The 15439-nt window shown below is 47.0% G+C and overlaps 1 protein-coding gene across 1 annotated transcript in view; it reads right to left on the bottom strand.

Annotated features, from left to right (window-relative positions):
* The window catches only part of ercc5 (excision repair cross-complementation group 5), a 287038-nt gene that overhangs the window by 199701 nt on the left and 71898 nt on the right, over positions 1–15439 (bottom strand). Inside the window, exons 7-8 of the mRNA XM_070891281.1 lie at positions 10821–10953; positions 9529–9612 (exon numbers count right to left, since the gene is read on the bottom strand). Of these exons, the coding sequence (XP_070747382.1) occupies positions 9529–9612; positions 10821–10953 (217 nt within the window). The remainder of the gene's footprint in view (positions 1–9528; positions 9613–10820; positions 10954–15439) is intronic.

Here is a 15439-nt window from a genome sequence, read left to right as displayed (position 1 = left end):
GGTGCCGGAAAAAAGTCGCCCCATCCTGTCCGCTCTTCTGAGTCCCTGGAGTTCCAACATGGCGTGCATTCTGAAGTGCGGATGCGCAGTGGTGTCGGCCCGATGTGCGCGCATCGCAATAGCGCCGAAACTTGGCACTCACCCATTTTTAAAGTGCATTGCAGCTGCTATTCATTACGTGCTGGAAGGCGAGCTCTGAAGTGAATTAAGTGCTGAATGCAAGCAGCAATGTCTTGTCTGTGTTGTTTGCTGAAATTAACTGTTGCATGCCTGGAAAAGTGTTTGGGATCATTGCAAAAGTGCTGTTAAGTGTCTCAGAGGACTGTGTCTTTTTAAAAATCATAGTTTGATTAAGTGCAGTGGAAAAGTGTCTCAGAGCATTGCAAAAGTGCTGTTAGTGTCTCCGAGCAGTTGCAGCAATAATGCAGCAACGTACACCAAGAACAAAGAATTTCTTGCCTGACGAAGTCGAGTCACTGGTTACTGTCATTGAGAACAGATGGCAGCACCTGGATACCAGCAGAGGTCACACAAAAGTGCCACCCAAAGAGATGAAGAAATGCTGGAATGAAGTTGCAGAAGAATTCTGCGGATTGGTGATCAACAAAAGATCTGGAAGGCAGTGTAAAACGAAGTGGCAGGACCTTGGTCAAGTAGTTAGTGTAAGTAATATTTCCATTTATTCAATGTAATTTCAATTGTAAATGTGACCATCTGTATATGTCCCACCCAGCAGAAAGACACGCTCTCTAAAAAGTTGCATTTTAATCTTTGCAGAAGAAACTGTCTCACAACAAAAGGGAAACAACTAGAACAGGAGGAGGACCAGCAAATCTGCACCCACTGACACCCTTGGAAGAGAGGGTCGCTGCTTTGGTGGGTCCTGCCTGGAGAAAAACCATCAGTATTGCTCAAGCTGGGCCCACAGATGAGGAAGTGGGTAAGTCATGAAAAATCATCGTCGCCCTTCAAATCAACCTGCTGCCTGGCCTGCTATGTGTGAGTCTACCATGCCACCCATCCTGCCCCCTCCTCTGCTGCTGACCATTTCACTGTTCTGTTATATGTTGCAGAACTTGAGGACAATCTTCTTGATGATCCAAATCAAGATTCAGACGTGGACGAGCCTGAAGAGGAGAGTAACCCTCCACAACAACATGGGCGTGAGGGGCACTTTGAGTGGATGCGGGAGGGGTTCGATGACAGGAGTCTTCTACTGAATCTTGAGGAGGTCAACATATCTCACTTGCCAGGCTCTTCCGTGATTAGTGGTTCGACATTCTATGGTTTCCCACCGTCCGAGATTGCAGGTTCCAGTGGTGGTGGTGTTGTGCCACAGCATTGCACACCCGTGGCCCCACCGTCGAGATTGCAGGTCTCAGTGGTGGTGGTGTTGTGCCACAGTATTGCACACCCATGCCCCCACCGTCGAGATTGCAGGTTCCAGTGGTGGTGGTGTTGTGCCACAGTATTGCACACCCATGCCCCCACCGTCGAGATTGCAGGTTCCAGTGGTGGTGGTGTTGTGCCACAGCATTGCACACCCGTGGCCCCACCGTCGAGGTTGCAGGTTCCAGTGGTGGTGGTGTTGTGCCACAGCATTGCACACCCGTGGCCCCACCGTCGAGGTTGCAGGTTCCAGTGGTGGTGGTGTTGTGCCACAGCATTGCACACCCATGCCTCCACCGTCGAGGTTGCAGGTCCCAGTGGTGGTGGTGTTGTGCCGCAGCATTGCATACCTGCGGCCCCACCTTCCGAAGTTACAGGTCCCAGCAGTGGTGGTGGTGGTGCTGGTGCAAACCAGCAGGGAACACCCAGGGTCCCAAGTCCCAGAGTGCACCTCCCAGTGGGATGCCGCGAGCCAGATCCAGGGGGAGGGGAAGGAGACATGGACCACGCTCTCCTGGGATGCAGGATGCAACAGATGTGGTTCAGATGATGGAATTGGGTGGGGAGAACGTTGAGCTTACCCGATCACTCCTGGACACCATAACTGGGCTGATTGAGGAGGTAGTGGGAATGTCGGGAGAAGTAACAGTAATGGCATGAGAAATGGGAACCACGTCCGCTAACATCAGTGAGGAAATGGTGGCCATAAGAGATGGAATGTCAGAGGTAGTGGAAAGGACGACAGTTGAAATGACACAGGCCATGAGGGAGGGAATGTCTGAGTTAGCTGCTGCAATAAGGGAACACACCCAGACCTCGTGCCCATTGACGGAATCAACTGCCACTCCCACTCCAATTCCCGCACCAAGCTCTGAACAGGCCAAGGCCGCGGCCTCCAGCTTGCCGCCTGGTCCCTCCAACTTGTCACGCGACGTTGACACCCACCCAACCTCAAGAGGTGCCCAGTGGCCGAGATGTTAGAAAGAAGAATCTTGGTGTGTACCCCAGAAACATTGCGCCACCGCCTGCGGGCAGGGGTCGTGGAGCCCAAGACCAAGCACAGTGGGCGGCTTTCGACTAAGGGGGATGAGAGATGGGTGCAGCCTTTCTTTGCTGTTGTTGTTTTTGTTGTTTATGTCACTTCACTAACTGTTCTCACATTGGATAGAAACATAGAAAATAGGTGCAGGAGTAGGCCATTCGGCCCTTCGAGCCTGCACCACCATTCAATAAGATCATGGCTGATCATTCCCTCAGTACCCCTTTCCTGCTTTCTCTCCATACCCCTTGATCCCCTTAGCCGTAAGGGCCATATCTAACTCCCCCTTAAATATATCCAATGAACTGGCATCCACAACTCTCTGCGGTAGAGAATTCCACAGGTTAACAACTCTCTGGGTGAAGAAGTTTCTCCTCATCTCAGTCCTAAATGGCTTACCCCTTATCCTTAGACTATGTCCCCTGGTTCTGGACTTCCCCAAAATCAGGAACATTCTTCCTGCATCTAACCTGTCCAGTCCCGTCAGAATTTTATATGTTTCTATGAGATCTCCTCTCATCCTTCTAAACTCCAGTGAATACAGGCCCAGTCGATCCAGTCTCTCCTCATATGTCAGTCCTGCCATCCCAGGAATCAGTCTGGTGAACCTTCGCTGCACTCCCTCAATAGCAAGAATGTCCTTTTTCAGATTAGGAGACCAAAACTGAACACAATATTCCAGGTGATACCTCAGTAAGGCCCTGTACAACTGCAGTAAGACCTCCCTGCTCCTATACTCAAATCCCCTTGCTATGAAGGCCAAAATACCACTTGCATTCTTCACCGCCTGCTGAACCTGCATGCCAACTTTCAATGACTGATGTACCATGACACCCAGGTCTCGCTGCACCTCCCCTTTTCCTAATCTGTCGCCATTCAGATAATATTCTACCTTTGTGTTTTTGCCACCAAAGTGGATAACCTCATATTTATCCACATTATACTGCATCTGCCACGCGTTTGCCCACTCACCTAACCTGTCCAAGTCACCCTGCAGCCTTTTAGCGTACTCCTCACAGCTCACACTGCCACCCAGCTTCGTGTCATCTGCAAACATGGAGATATTACACTCAATTCTCTCATCCAAATTATTAATGTATATTGTAAATAGCTTGGGTCCCAGCACTGAGCCCTGCGGCACCTCACTAGTCACTGCCTGCCATTCTAAAAAGGACCCGTTTATCCTGACTCTCTGCTTCCTGTCTGCCAACCAGTTCTCTATCCACGTCAGTACATTACCCCCAATACCATGTGCTTTAATTTTGCACACCAATTTCTTGTGTGGGACCTTGTCAAAAGCCTTTTGAAAGTCCAAATACACCACATCCACTGGTTCTCCCTTGTCCACTCTACCAGTTACATCCTCAAAAAAATTCTGGAAGATTTGTCAAGCGGGATTTCCCTTCATAAATCCATGCTGACTTGGGCCGATCCTGTCACTGCTTTCCAAATGTGCTGCTATTTCACCTTTAATAATTGATTCCAACATTTTCCCCACTACTGATGTCAGGCTAACCAGTCTATAATTACACGTTTTCTCTCTCCCTCCTTTCTTAAAAAGTGGTGTTACATTAGCTACCCTCCAGTCCATAGGAACCGATCCAGAGTCAAGACTCTGTTGGAAAATAATCGCCAATGCATCCACTATTTCTTGGGCTACTTCCTTAAGTACTCTGGGATGCAGACTATCAGGCCCCGGGGATTTATTGGCCTTCAATCCCATCAATTTCCCCAACACAATTTCCCGGCTAATGAGGATTTCCTTCAGTTCCTCCTTCTCACTAGGCCCTCGGTCCCCTAGTATTTCTGGAAGGTTATTTGTGTCTTCCTTCGTGAAGACAGAACCAAAGTACTTGTTTAACTAGTCCGCCATTTCTTTGTTCCCCATTATACATTCACCTGAATCTGACTGCAAGGGACCTACGTTTGTTTTCACTAATCCTTTTCTTTTCACTTATCTATAGAAGCTTTTGCAGTCAGTTTTTATTTTTCCAGCAAGCTTCCTCTCATACTCTATTTTCCCCCTCCTTTGTCCTCCTCTGCTGTATTACAAAATTCTCGCAGTGCTCTGGTTTGCTGGTTTTTCTGGCCAATTTATAGAAACATTGGCCCCAAGTTTCCACATGATTTGCTCCTGATTTTTAGGAGCAACTGGTGGAGAACGGAGTATCTTAGAAATCGGAATTCTCCACATTTAAGTTTTCTGCAGTTCTAGTCAGGTAGAACAGTTTCACTTTTGAACAGAATTTTTTTTTCAAAAGGGGGCGTGTCCGGCCACTGACGCCTGATTTGAAAGTTTCCACAGTGAAAACGTACTCCAAACTAACTTAGAATGGAGCAAGTGAAGATTTTTGTAGGCTTGAAAAAACCTTGTCTACACATTAAAAAATCAGGCGCAGGTTACAAATTAGGCGTCGGGAACGAGGTGGGGGGGAGGGGGGGGGAAGGGAAGTCATTAAATTCTACAATAAATCCTTAGTTATACTTATACAAATATTATACAAATAAATTCAACCTGAATAAAAATTTATAAGCAAAGAAAAGATTAAATAAACCATGTTCCTACCTGTGTGAAAGTGCTTCAGGCAGGCCTTTCAGGCAGCGGTTTGCCGTCGGGACCGACCGACGGCAGGGGGAGGGAGGGAGAATGCTGCAGGAAGCCTCATTACTTGAGGCAGCCGTTTGCCGTCGGGCCCGACGGACGGCAGGGGGAGAAAGCTGCAAGAAGCCTCAGTGCTGATCATGGAAGGGCAATGTGGTTTTATTAAAACATTTTAAAAATTGAACAGCTACAAAGAATTTGAATAGTCTCAAACAAGTGCATGTGTCCCGTTTATCACAGTCTATCTTTAATTACAGAATGCACTCCCTCACCCTCACACACAGAAATATCAAGAAAATTAAAATGCAAGCCTTTGCAAGGGTTCAATAAACAAATTTTTACTTTTTCTGCAGCACTTTTTAAAATGGCCGAGTGCCAATGTTTCCTTCACACTGCGCGTGCGCGAACGCTCCAACGCACACGCGCAGAGTTGCCGGCACGAAAAAAACTAATTTAAATTGTACCCGCCTCCTCCTACTTACAAAATTGGCGCGAGTGGTAGGCTCCGCCCCCTGTGCGCCACACCAAGCAGACATCGAGCTGCAAAGCGCTCGAGAATAGCACGTTTTTTTTCAGGCGCCGTTTTCGGCGCGAAAAACGGGCACCCAGCACGGAGGGGCGCCCGTTTTGCCGCGTGTGGAAACTTGGAGCCATAGAAAATAGGTGCAGGAGTAGGCCATTCGGCCCTTCGAGTCTGCACCACCATTCAATAAGATCATGGCTGATCATTCCTTCAGTACCCCTTTCCTGCTTTCTCTACATACCCCTTGATCCCCTTAACCATAAGGGCCATATCTAACTCCCTCTTGAATATATCCAGTGAACTGGCATCAACAACTCTCTGCGGCAGGGAATTCCACAGGTTAACAACTCTCTGAGTGAAGAAGTTTCTCATCTTAGTCCTAAACAGCCTACCCCTTATCCTAAGATTATGTCCCCTGGTTCTGGACTTCCCCAACATCGGGAACATTCTTCCCGCATCTATCCTGTCCAGTCCCGTCAGAATCTTATACGTTTCTATGAGATCCCCTTTCATCCTTCTAAACTCCAGTGAATAAAGGCCCAGTTGATCCAGTCTCTCCTCATATGACAGCCCAGCCATCCCTGGATTCAGTCTGGTGAACCTTCGCTGCACTCCCTCAATAGCAACAACGTCCTTCCTCAGATTAGGAGACCAAAACCGCACACAATATTCCAGGTGAAGCCTCACTAAGGCCCTGTACAGCTGCATTAAGACCTCCCTGCTTCTATATTCAAATCCCCTAGCTATGAAGGCCAACATACCATTTGCCTTCTTTACCGCCTGCTGTACCTGCATGCCAACTTTCAGTGACTGATGAACCATGACATCCAGGGCTCGTTGCACCTCCTCTTTTCCTAATCTGCCATCATTCAGATAATATTCTGCCTTCGTGTTTTTGCCCCCAAAATGGATAACCTCGCATTTATCCACATTATACTGCATTTGCCATGTATTTGCCCACTCATCTAATCTGTCCAAGTCACCCTGCAGCCTCTTTGCGTCCTCTTCACAGTTCACACCCCCATCCAGTTTAGTGTCATCCGCAAACTTGGAGATATTACACTCAATTCCTTCATCTAAATCGTTAATGTACATTGTAAAGAGCTGGGGTCCCAGCACTGAGCCCTGCGGCACCCCACTAGTCACTGCCTGCCATTCTGAAAAGGACCCGTTTATCCCGACTCTCTGCTTCTTGTCTGCCAACCAGTTCCTTATTCACGTCAGTGTCTTATCCCCAATACCATGTGGTTTGATTTTGCACACCAATCTCTTGTGCGGGACCTTGTCAAAAGCCTTTTGAAAGTCCAAATACACATCTACTGGTTCTCCCTTGTCCACTCTGCTAGTTACATCCTCAAAAAATTCTAGAAGATTCGTCAAGCATGATTTCCCTTTCATAAATCCATGCTGACTTGGTCTGATCCTGTCATTGCTTTCCAAATGTGCTGCTATTTCATCTTTAATGATTATATGCATCTTCCTTGGATTTAACACTATCCTGGATGTTTTTTGTAAATTAAGTAACTTTACACATTTATAAGTGAACTTAAAGTTTAAATGTTCTCACATTGGATTTTTCTTGTAAGTTATGTAACATTACAAGTTTATAAGTGATCTTAACATTTAAGTGATCTTAGAGTAAAGTTTAATACAAGAATATTTTTATTACACTAAAGTTAAGTACGTTGCAAAGTTTTGAATAAAATATATTTTACATTAAAACTGAATCATGTTCCATTAACACAACACAAGATTAGGAACAGCTCCAAAAAATAAACATGTCCATGCGGAATAGTTATCGCTGGGCCCTCAGTCATCATTAAAGCGTTCACAAATGAGCTGCTGGCGCAAGGCTCGAGCAATCGTTAAGAGGGCACAGTGGCCCGCCCTCCTCCAACGTCCTGCTCCGGCCTCAGGTACTTGCATGGTTTCCTCATCCTCCTTCTGCCACCTACATCTTCCACACCATCATCATGAGCCACTCTCTCTTCAGGTGGGCCTTCCTCCAATACCAGCTGCTGCTGCCTCATGATGGCTAAGTTATGCAGCACACAACAGTGAATTGACCGAGAATCTCAGGGGCGTATTGCAAGTAGCCTCCGGAATGGTCCAGGCATCAGAAACGCGGTTTCAAGATGCCAATGGTCCTCTCTATGATGCTACGCGTCGCAATGTGCAACTTGTTGTGTTGATGGTCAGCTTCCGTCCGGGTTACGCATAGGGGAGTCATGAGCCAGGTGGTGAGGCCGTACCCTTTGTCTCCCAGTAGCCAGTTCTTCCCTTATGGCTGCTGCTCAAACATTTCAGATATAAAGCTGTCGCGTAGGATGAACACATCATGGGTGCTGCCAAGGTATCGTGCATCGACTGACATGATGCGATGCATGTCGTCACACATGAGCAGCACATTAATGGAGTGGAAGCCTTTTCTATTCCTGTACATCTCAGTATCCTCCAAAGGTGCTCGCAGTGCAGCCCTGTACCTTTGGGAAGCCAGTGATCCTTGAGAACACCACAGCCCGCTCATACATTGCTTGGGCGGTCATTGGGAACTTGATGAAGTCTTTCCTCTGTGCATACAGTGCAGCCGTGACCTGGCGACTAGAGACATGTATTGCCTGTTGAGAGATGGCACACACATCTCCAGTTGTAGATTCAAACGATCCCTAGGCATAGAAGGAAAGTGCAGCTGTAACCTTCACTTCAACTGACAAAGCAGTCCACCTGCTGCTTCTCGGCTGTAGGTCTGGTCTCAGCAAGTCACAGATCTTACGGACAACTTCTTTGCGGAAACACAGCCTCTGACACACTTTGCATCACTCAGGTGCAGGTAAGAATGCCTCACTCGAAATTGCCGAGCTGGGTAAGCCCTCCTGCCCAGCAGCCTACGGGTTCTGATGCTCCTGATGTGATGAGCTCTAATCAATTGTCTCCTACGTAGCACAATGATGCAGAACTCTCGCAAAAGGTATGGCATTGTGAGTACTGCCCCCATACTTAAAGTTAAACTTTCAAAGAAGGTCAAAGCAGGCAGCACAGCACAGGTTTGCAGTTCTCTCTCTCTCCAGATGGACCACACCCAAAGGTCCTTTGTCCTCTCCTCCACCCCCCCCTGTCACCCCCCCACCCCCGGGTCTTGTGACCTGCCTGCCTCCTCTCCTTCCCCCTACCCCCCCACCCCCAGCCTCGGTGACATCACGGGCAGCATTTCTCTCTCTCTCTACCCTCCCCACCCCACCCCACCCCGGTGACATCACGGCCAGCAGCTTGCATTTCTCACACCCACCGATGCTGCGTTCGGTTGCTCTGCGTAGCGCCCCCCCCCTCCACTGTGACATCGCGGCCAGCAGCTCGCATTTCTCCAGTCGCTCTGCGTAGCACCCCACCCCGCCCTCCCCCCCCGCACCCCCACCCCCGGTGACATCGCGGTTAGCAGCTAGCATTTCTCCGGTCGCTCTGGACTCCCGGTACGCGTCTTCCCTCCCCTATCCCAGGCCGATTGGCCTCACGCACTGGCCGGCCTACTGCCTTCCCAGGCCGACTTCAAAGATTAAGGTAGGATTTACTTCATTTTTATTAGTATTTTAATTGTTTGAGCTTTTCCTTGCAGTGTTTGGTGCTTGATTGTTGACGTCCTCTCCAGTTCCCTTCCCTCCCCTGTCCCTGCCGAATGTGCGCTGCTTTTTGTTCACTGCCCGCAAGGTTTTTCAGAGCTGGCCACATATGCTGACCTAAGTCAATTTGGAGCAAGTCTTTGCTGGCCAAAGTGGCATACATGGTCAAAACTGGCGTGTCTGGGAACGCCCCCTTTTGAAAAAAAAAAGGACCTAAAAAAAAAATCATACCTAACTGACTTATGCTGGAGCAAATTTTTTTGGGGGGGGCAAAAAACAACTTACTCCAAAAAAATTGATGCAAGTCATGGCCAAAATTGTACCCATGGTGAGCAACATAATGTTTAAATGTCAAACTTACTTTTTGCAGTGAATGGCTGGATGTTTCTTACTTGGTTCACCTATTAAAATCCAAAATTCCATTTCATCAAGGGGGAGTTTTCCTCTGTTATCAAAGGAAAAAAGACACAAACACAGTACATAATTGGAAAGGCAATATGCTTTTTTTCCTCTTTCTGCTCGGCTAGTAATACAGGTGTACAATTGACTGTTACCATTCGATTTAGAAACAAAGTGTGAAAACATTTTTTTTGAGATCAAGAAAGGAAATACACCTTAAATAGTAAGATTTTGAATGGAGCAAAAGAGCAGCAATGCACATAGATAAGGCCTTAACAAGGCAAACATAATTCTTTGCTTTACATATAGAGGCATAGAATAAAAGCAAGAGGGTAATGCTGAACTTGTACAACACCCTAGCTAGGCCACTGATAAACTGTACAGAGTTTTGGGCATCCGATTATTGCAACGGAAAAGGTGCAGCAAGGTTCAGTAGGTTTTTACTAGGAATGAGAGGTTACAATTCTGAAGAGAGAATTGAGAAGCTCTACTGGTGACAAGGTTAATAAAAGGTCTTCAAGATTTAGTTATGATAAGATAGATAAGGATAGATTATTTCCATTGGTTGCAGAGGCTATAGCAAGAGGGCACAAATTTGAGATAAGCACAAAAAGAATGAGGGGTGTGGGAACATTTCTTTACAGAAGTTAGAATGTGGAATTCTCTGCCACAAACCGTTATTGAAGCAGAGCCCATAATGTATTTTAAATGGGAATTAGTTGCTTAAAAAGATTATACAAAAAAGTAATCTAACCACCTTCTTCACTACAACATCCTCCACATACTGCAGGTGTCTAACATGTTAGTACTGTAGTAGTAGGATACTCTCTGTACAATCACAATACCTGCAAATTTGTTCATTTATCTTTTGCTGATTAGTCCATTAATTGAAAACTATGCCTCTTTATATTATTCATGGTACCTATTTAAGTTATTACATATTCAATTCCCTCAATATTTTAAAACTTGTCTATTTTAACAGTAATATGTTTCTAATCTGTTTTTAGAGCTTTCTATAAACATCTGCCTTTAGAGAAGCTTACTTGCAATTAATTTTTCAATTGAAAAAGCCAATACAGGTATTTAACTTTTTCTTGACAGAATTGCTATACTGTTGCGCCAGTTCTAATGATGAAAATTAAATCGAATTAGAGCTTTCTTTCTGCTAGTCCAACATTGAAATCTATATTTAAATATCAGCGTTGATAGTTATCCAGGGAGAAGCAGTGCAGTTATAGAGTTATACATACTCACCGAAATGCCTTGGATGCCTTTAAAGGGGTCGCCTCAAAACCAATAGGACAGAAGTAATGGTTCTGGCAATGGTAGATAAAGGCCATAGACTCATCTTTCAGTCCTTGAGTTAACTTCATTAAAGCTCCTTCAGCTGCAACATAAATATAAATTAAAATCCAACTACATTACATGATCCCATATTCATCATGCCACAAATTGAGCATTTACCATTATCATGCTCGAATATGTCATCGTCCGAGCGAGGGACCGCAAGGACATGCGCATCACCCGCACCATGACAGGAGATGACAACTGCTGGACAGACCACTACCTAATCCGCTCCGTCATTGTCAATATAGCCCAAAGCAGCGGCGACAACATAAACAATGCCGTAGAAAAATCAACGGCGGGGCATTCAAAGACCCAGTTAAGAAAGCCCTATACAGCCAGCACCTCACTACCAACCTGCAGCCCAGAGCTCTTGGTCTGCCCTCAAGGCTTCAATAACCAGCACCTGCGAAGAGACGCTCAGTCATTCAACCAGGAAACACCAAGACTGGTTTGACGAGAACGACCAGGATATCCAGAGCGAATAAGCCACAAGCGCAAGGCATTTCTGAATTTAAAGCAGCAACCCAACTCGGGAGGAGAAAAGCAGTTCTACAGGCGGCTGAAGGCCAAGGTCCAGCAAAAAACCCGCAACTTAAAGATTAGATGGTGGGTGGAGAAAGCACAGGAGATCCAGCAGCTGGCCGACAACCATGATGTGTGAGGATTCTTCACCGCAGTCAAGGCCACCTACGGCCCAAGCACCCAAGGCCCCAACCCACTGCTGGCCAAGAATGGAGAGGCACTCATTAAGGACACTGAGGCAGTCAAGGCCCGCTGGAAGGTGCACTTCGAATATCTCCTCAACCGAGACTCTGCCTTCGACACGAGTGTCCTTGATTGCATAGAAACATAGAAAATAGGTGCAGGAGCAGGCCATTCTGCCCTTCTAGCCTGCACCGCCATTCAATGAGTTCATGGCTGAACATGAAACTTCAGTACCCCCTTCCTGCTTTCTCGCCATACCCCTTGATCCCCCGAGTAGTAAGGACTTCATCTAACTCCCTTTTGAATATATTTAGTGAATTGGCCTCAACTACTTTCTGTGGTAGAGAATTCCACAGGTTCACCACTCTCTGGGTGAAGAAGTTTCTCCTCATCTCGGTCCTAAATGGCTTACCCCTTATCCTTAGACTGTGACCCCTGGTTCTGGACTTCCCCAACATTGGGAACATTCTTCCTGCATCTAACCTGTCTAAACCCATCAGAATTTTAAACGTATCTATGAGGTCCCCTCTCATTCTTCTGAACTCCAGTGAATACAAGCCCAGTTGATCCAGTCTTTCTTGATATGTCAGTCCCACCATCCCGGGAATCAGTCTGGTGAATCTTCGCTGCGCTCCCTCAATAGCAAGAATGTCCTTCCTCAAGTTAGGAGACCAAAACTGTACACAATACTCCAGGTATGGCCTCACCAAGGCCCTGTACAACTGTAGCAACACCTCTCTGCCCCTGTACTCAAATCCCCTCGCTATGAAGGCCAACATGCCATTTGCTTTCTTAACCGCCTGCTGTACCTGCATGCCAACCTTCAATGACTGATGTACCATGACACCCAGGTCTCGTTGCACCTTCCCTTTTCCTAATCTGTCACCATTCAGATAATAGTCTGTCTCTCTGTTTTTACCACCAAAGTGGATAACCTCACATTTATCCACATTATACTTCATCTGCCATTCATTTGCCCACTCACCTAACCTATCCAAGTCACTCCGCAGCCTCATAGCATCCTCCCGCAGCATGCTACCCACTACCATCTCAGCAAAACCCTAGCCCTGCACGAGGTAGAAAAGGTCATCAGTCAGCTCAAGAACAACAAGGCATCAGGAGCAGATCCGCCCCGCTGAGGCACTAAAGTATGGCGGAGAAGCATTATTGGCATGAATGCATGACCTCATCTCTCTTATCTGAAAGGAGGAGAGCATGCCAGGAGATCCAGATGCCGTAATCGTCACCATCTTCAAAAAAGGGGACAAGTCCGACTGCGGCAACTACAGAGGAATCTCCCTGCTGTCGGCCACTGGGAAAGTCATCGCAAGAATCCTCCTCAACTGTCTTCTCCCTGTGGCTGAAGAGCTCCTCCCAGAGTCACAATACGGATTCCGTCCACTAAGAGGTACAACAGACATGATCTTCGCCGTGCGACAACTACAAGAGAAATGCAGGGAACAGCACCAATCCTTGTACATAGCCTTCTTTGACCTTACAAAAACCTTTGACACTGTCAACCGTAAGGGACTATGGAGCATCCTCCACTTTTCAGCTGCTCCCAAAAGTTTGTCACCATCCTCCGCCTGCTCCACCACAACATACAAGCCATGATTCTGACCAACGGATCCACCATAGACCCAATCCACGTCCAGACTGGGGTCAAGCAGGGCTGTGTCATCGCATCAACGCTCTTCCCGATCTTCCTTGCTGTAATGCTCCATCTCACTATCAACAAGCTCCCCGCTGGAGTGAAACTAAACTATAGAACCAATGGGAACCTGTTCAACCTTCGTCGCCTCCAGGCTAGATCCAAGGTCGACCCATCCTCTGTCATCGAACTACAGTATGCGGGCGATGCTTGCGTCTGTGCACACGCAGAGGCCGAACTCCAAGCCATCATCAACAACTTCACCGAGGCGTACGAAAGCATGAGCCTTATGCTAAACAACCGTAAGACAAAGGTCCTCCACCAACCTGACCCCGCCACACAGCACTGCCCCCTGGTCATCAAAATCCATGGCTCAGCCTTGGACAACATGGACCATTTTCCATACCTTACGAGTCTACTATCAGCAAGGATTGACATTGATGACGAGGTCCAACACTGCCTCCAGTGTGCCAGTGCAGCCTTCGGTCCCCTGAGGATGAATGTTTGAAGACCAGGACCTCAAATCTGGCACCAAGCTTATAGTCTACAGGGCAGTAGTGATACCTGCCCTCCTATATGGCTTGGAGACGTGGATTATATTCAGCAGGCACCTCAAAGCGCTGGAGAAGTACCACCAGCGCTGCCTCCACAAGATCCTGCAAATCCACTGGGAGGATAGACACACCATCGTCAGTGTTCTCGCTCAGGCCAACATCCCCAGCATTGAAGCACTGACCACACTTGACCAGCTCCGTTGGGCGGGCCACATTGTCTGCATGCCCAACACGAGACTCCCTAAGTGCTCTACTCGGAACTCCTACACAGCAAGCGAGCCCCAGGTGGGCAGAGGAAATGCTTCAAGAACACCCTCAGAGCCTCCTTGATAAAAGTGTAACATCCTCACTGGCACCTGGGAATCTCTGGCCCAAGACCACCCAAAGTGGAGGAAGAGCATCCGGGAGGGCGCTGAGCACCTCGAGTCTTGTCACCGAGCGAATGCAGAAACCAAGCGCAGACAGCGGAAGGAGTGTGCGGAAAACCAGGCTCCCCACCCACCCTTTCCTTCAACCACCGTCTGCCCCACCTGTTAGAGACTAGGGCTAGACTTTCCACTAGGTGGCTAAGGCCCCAAAAATAGGCCATGTTCCAGCGATCTCACGATCACCCAAAGAAAATGGAAGTCAAACGGAAGTCATAGAAAAAAAAAAGCTTCCCTAGCAACGCTATTGTGCGCATATGTGGGATTTTTTGGGGTTTTTTTTGCCGTGTTTGAAGAGGTCAGGGGTCATCACACATACTCAGAAGCACAGGGCGGGTCGGAGAGAGGAGAGAGGATTGTTTGTTTGCTCTGTGGATAGAAACTGAGAAATCTTACAATTCTGACTAATCTAATATCTTAAAACAATGTCGATGCAGCTGGAAAAGGAAAGGGAGAGTGAAAGGAGAAGGGCCAAAGCCTTTAGCGAGGAGGTCAGCGAGGCCCTTGTAAATGTAGTAATTACTAGGTGGGAGGACTTGACACGGGTGGGCATGGGAAACCTCCACTCCATGCATATCGCAGAATATGGGTCGAGATTGCCGAAGTTGTGATATCGGCATCTAATGAGTTGCGGATTGCTGACCATTGCCGCAAGAGATGGAACAAGCCTGCTGGCAGCATCCAGAGTAAGTTGCATTTTATATTCCATATTTAAAATCATATTTAAAAGTCATATTTAAAATCATACATATGAATTCTTTACTTGATGTTTATAAATTTTAATTAGAATCTTCAGTCATTTATTTATAATATGAAATATTTAAATTATAAATAAATTTATTCACCCCAAGTTGAATCTTATAGTATTAAAAATTATTCATATGCACTGCAATGTTAATTAATAATTCAACATTTTAATCTGTCAGTCTTAAATGTTTACTGTCAAGTCCATTAGCTTATGCCGTGCAATGTTATCTTATCATTTACAGAAGAAGCTAATTATCAACCGTGCAGAGCAAAGGAGGACAAGCGGTGGCTCCGCAACGGTGCACGTGTTAACTCAATCCGAGAATCTTGCGGTGGCCTTGGTGGGGCCTGAAAGCTGTTCGGTCACGACCCGTGGTGTGGCCAAGCCCACCCTTGAGTCTCGTGAGTAATGGGAACTGTTCAATGTGTCAAATATTACTAAAT

Source organism: Pristiophorus japonicus, chromosome 10 (assembly GCF_044704955.1).
Source record: "Pristiophorus japonicus isolate sPriJap1 chromosome 10, sPriJap1.hap1, whole genome shotgun sequence".
Lineage (NCBI taxonomy): Eukaryota > Metazoa > Chordata > Chondrichthyes > Pristiophoridae > Pristiophorus > Pristiophorus japonicus.
The sequence above is the reverse complement of the archived record's forward strand: the minus strand, read 5'-3'. Positions and strand labels throughout refer to the sequence as shown.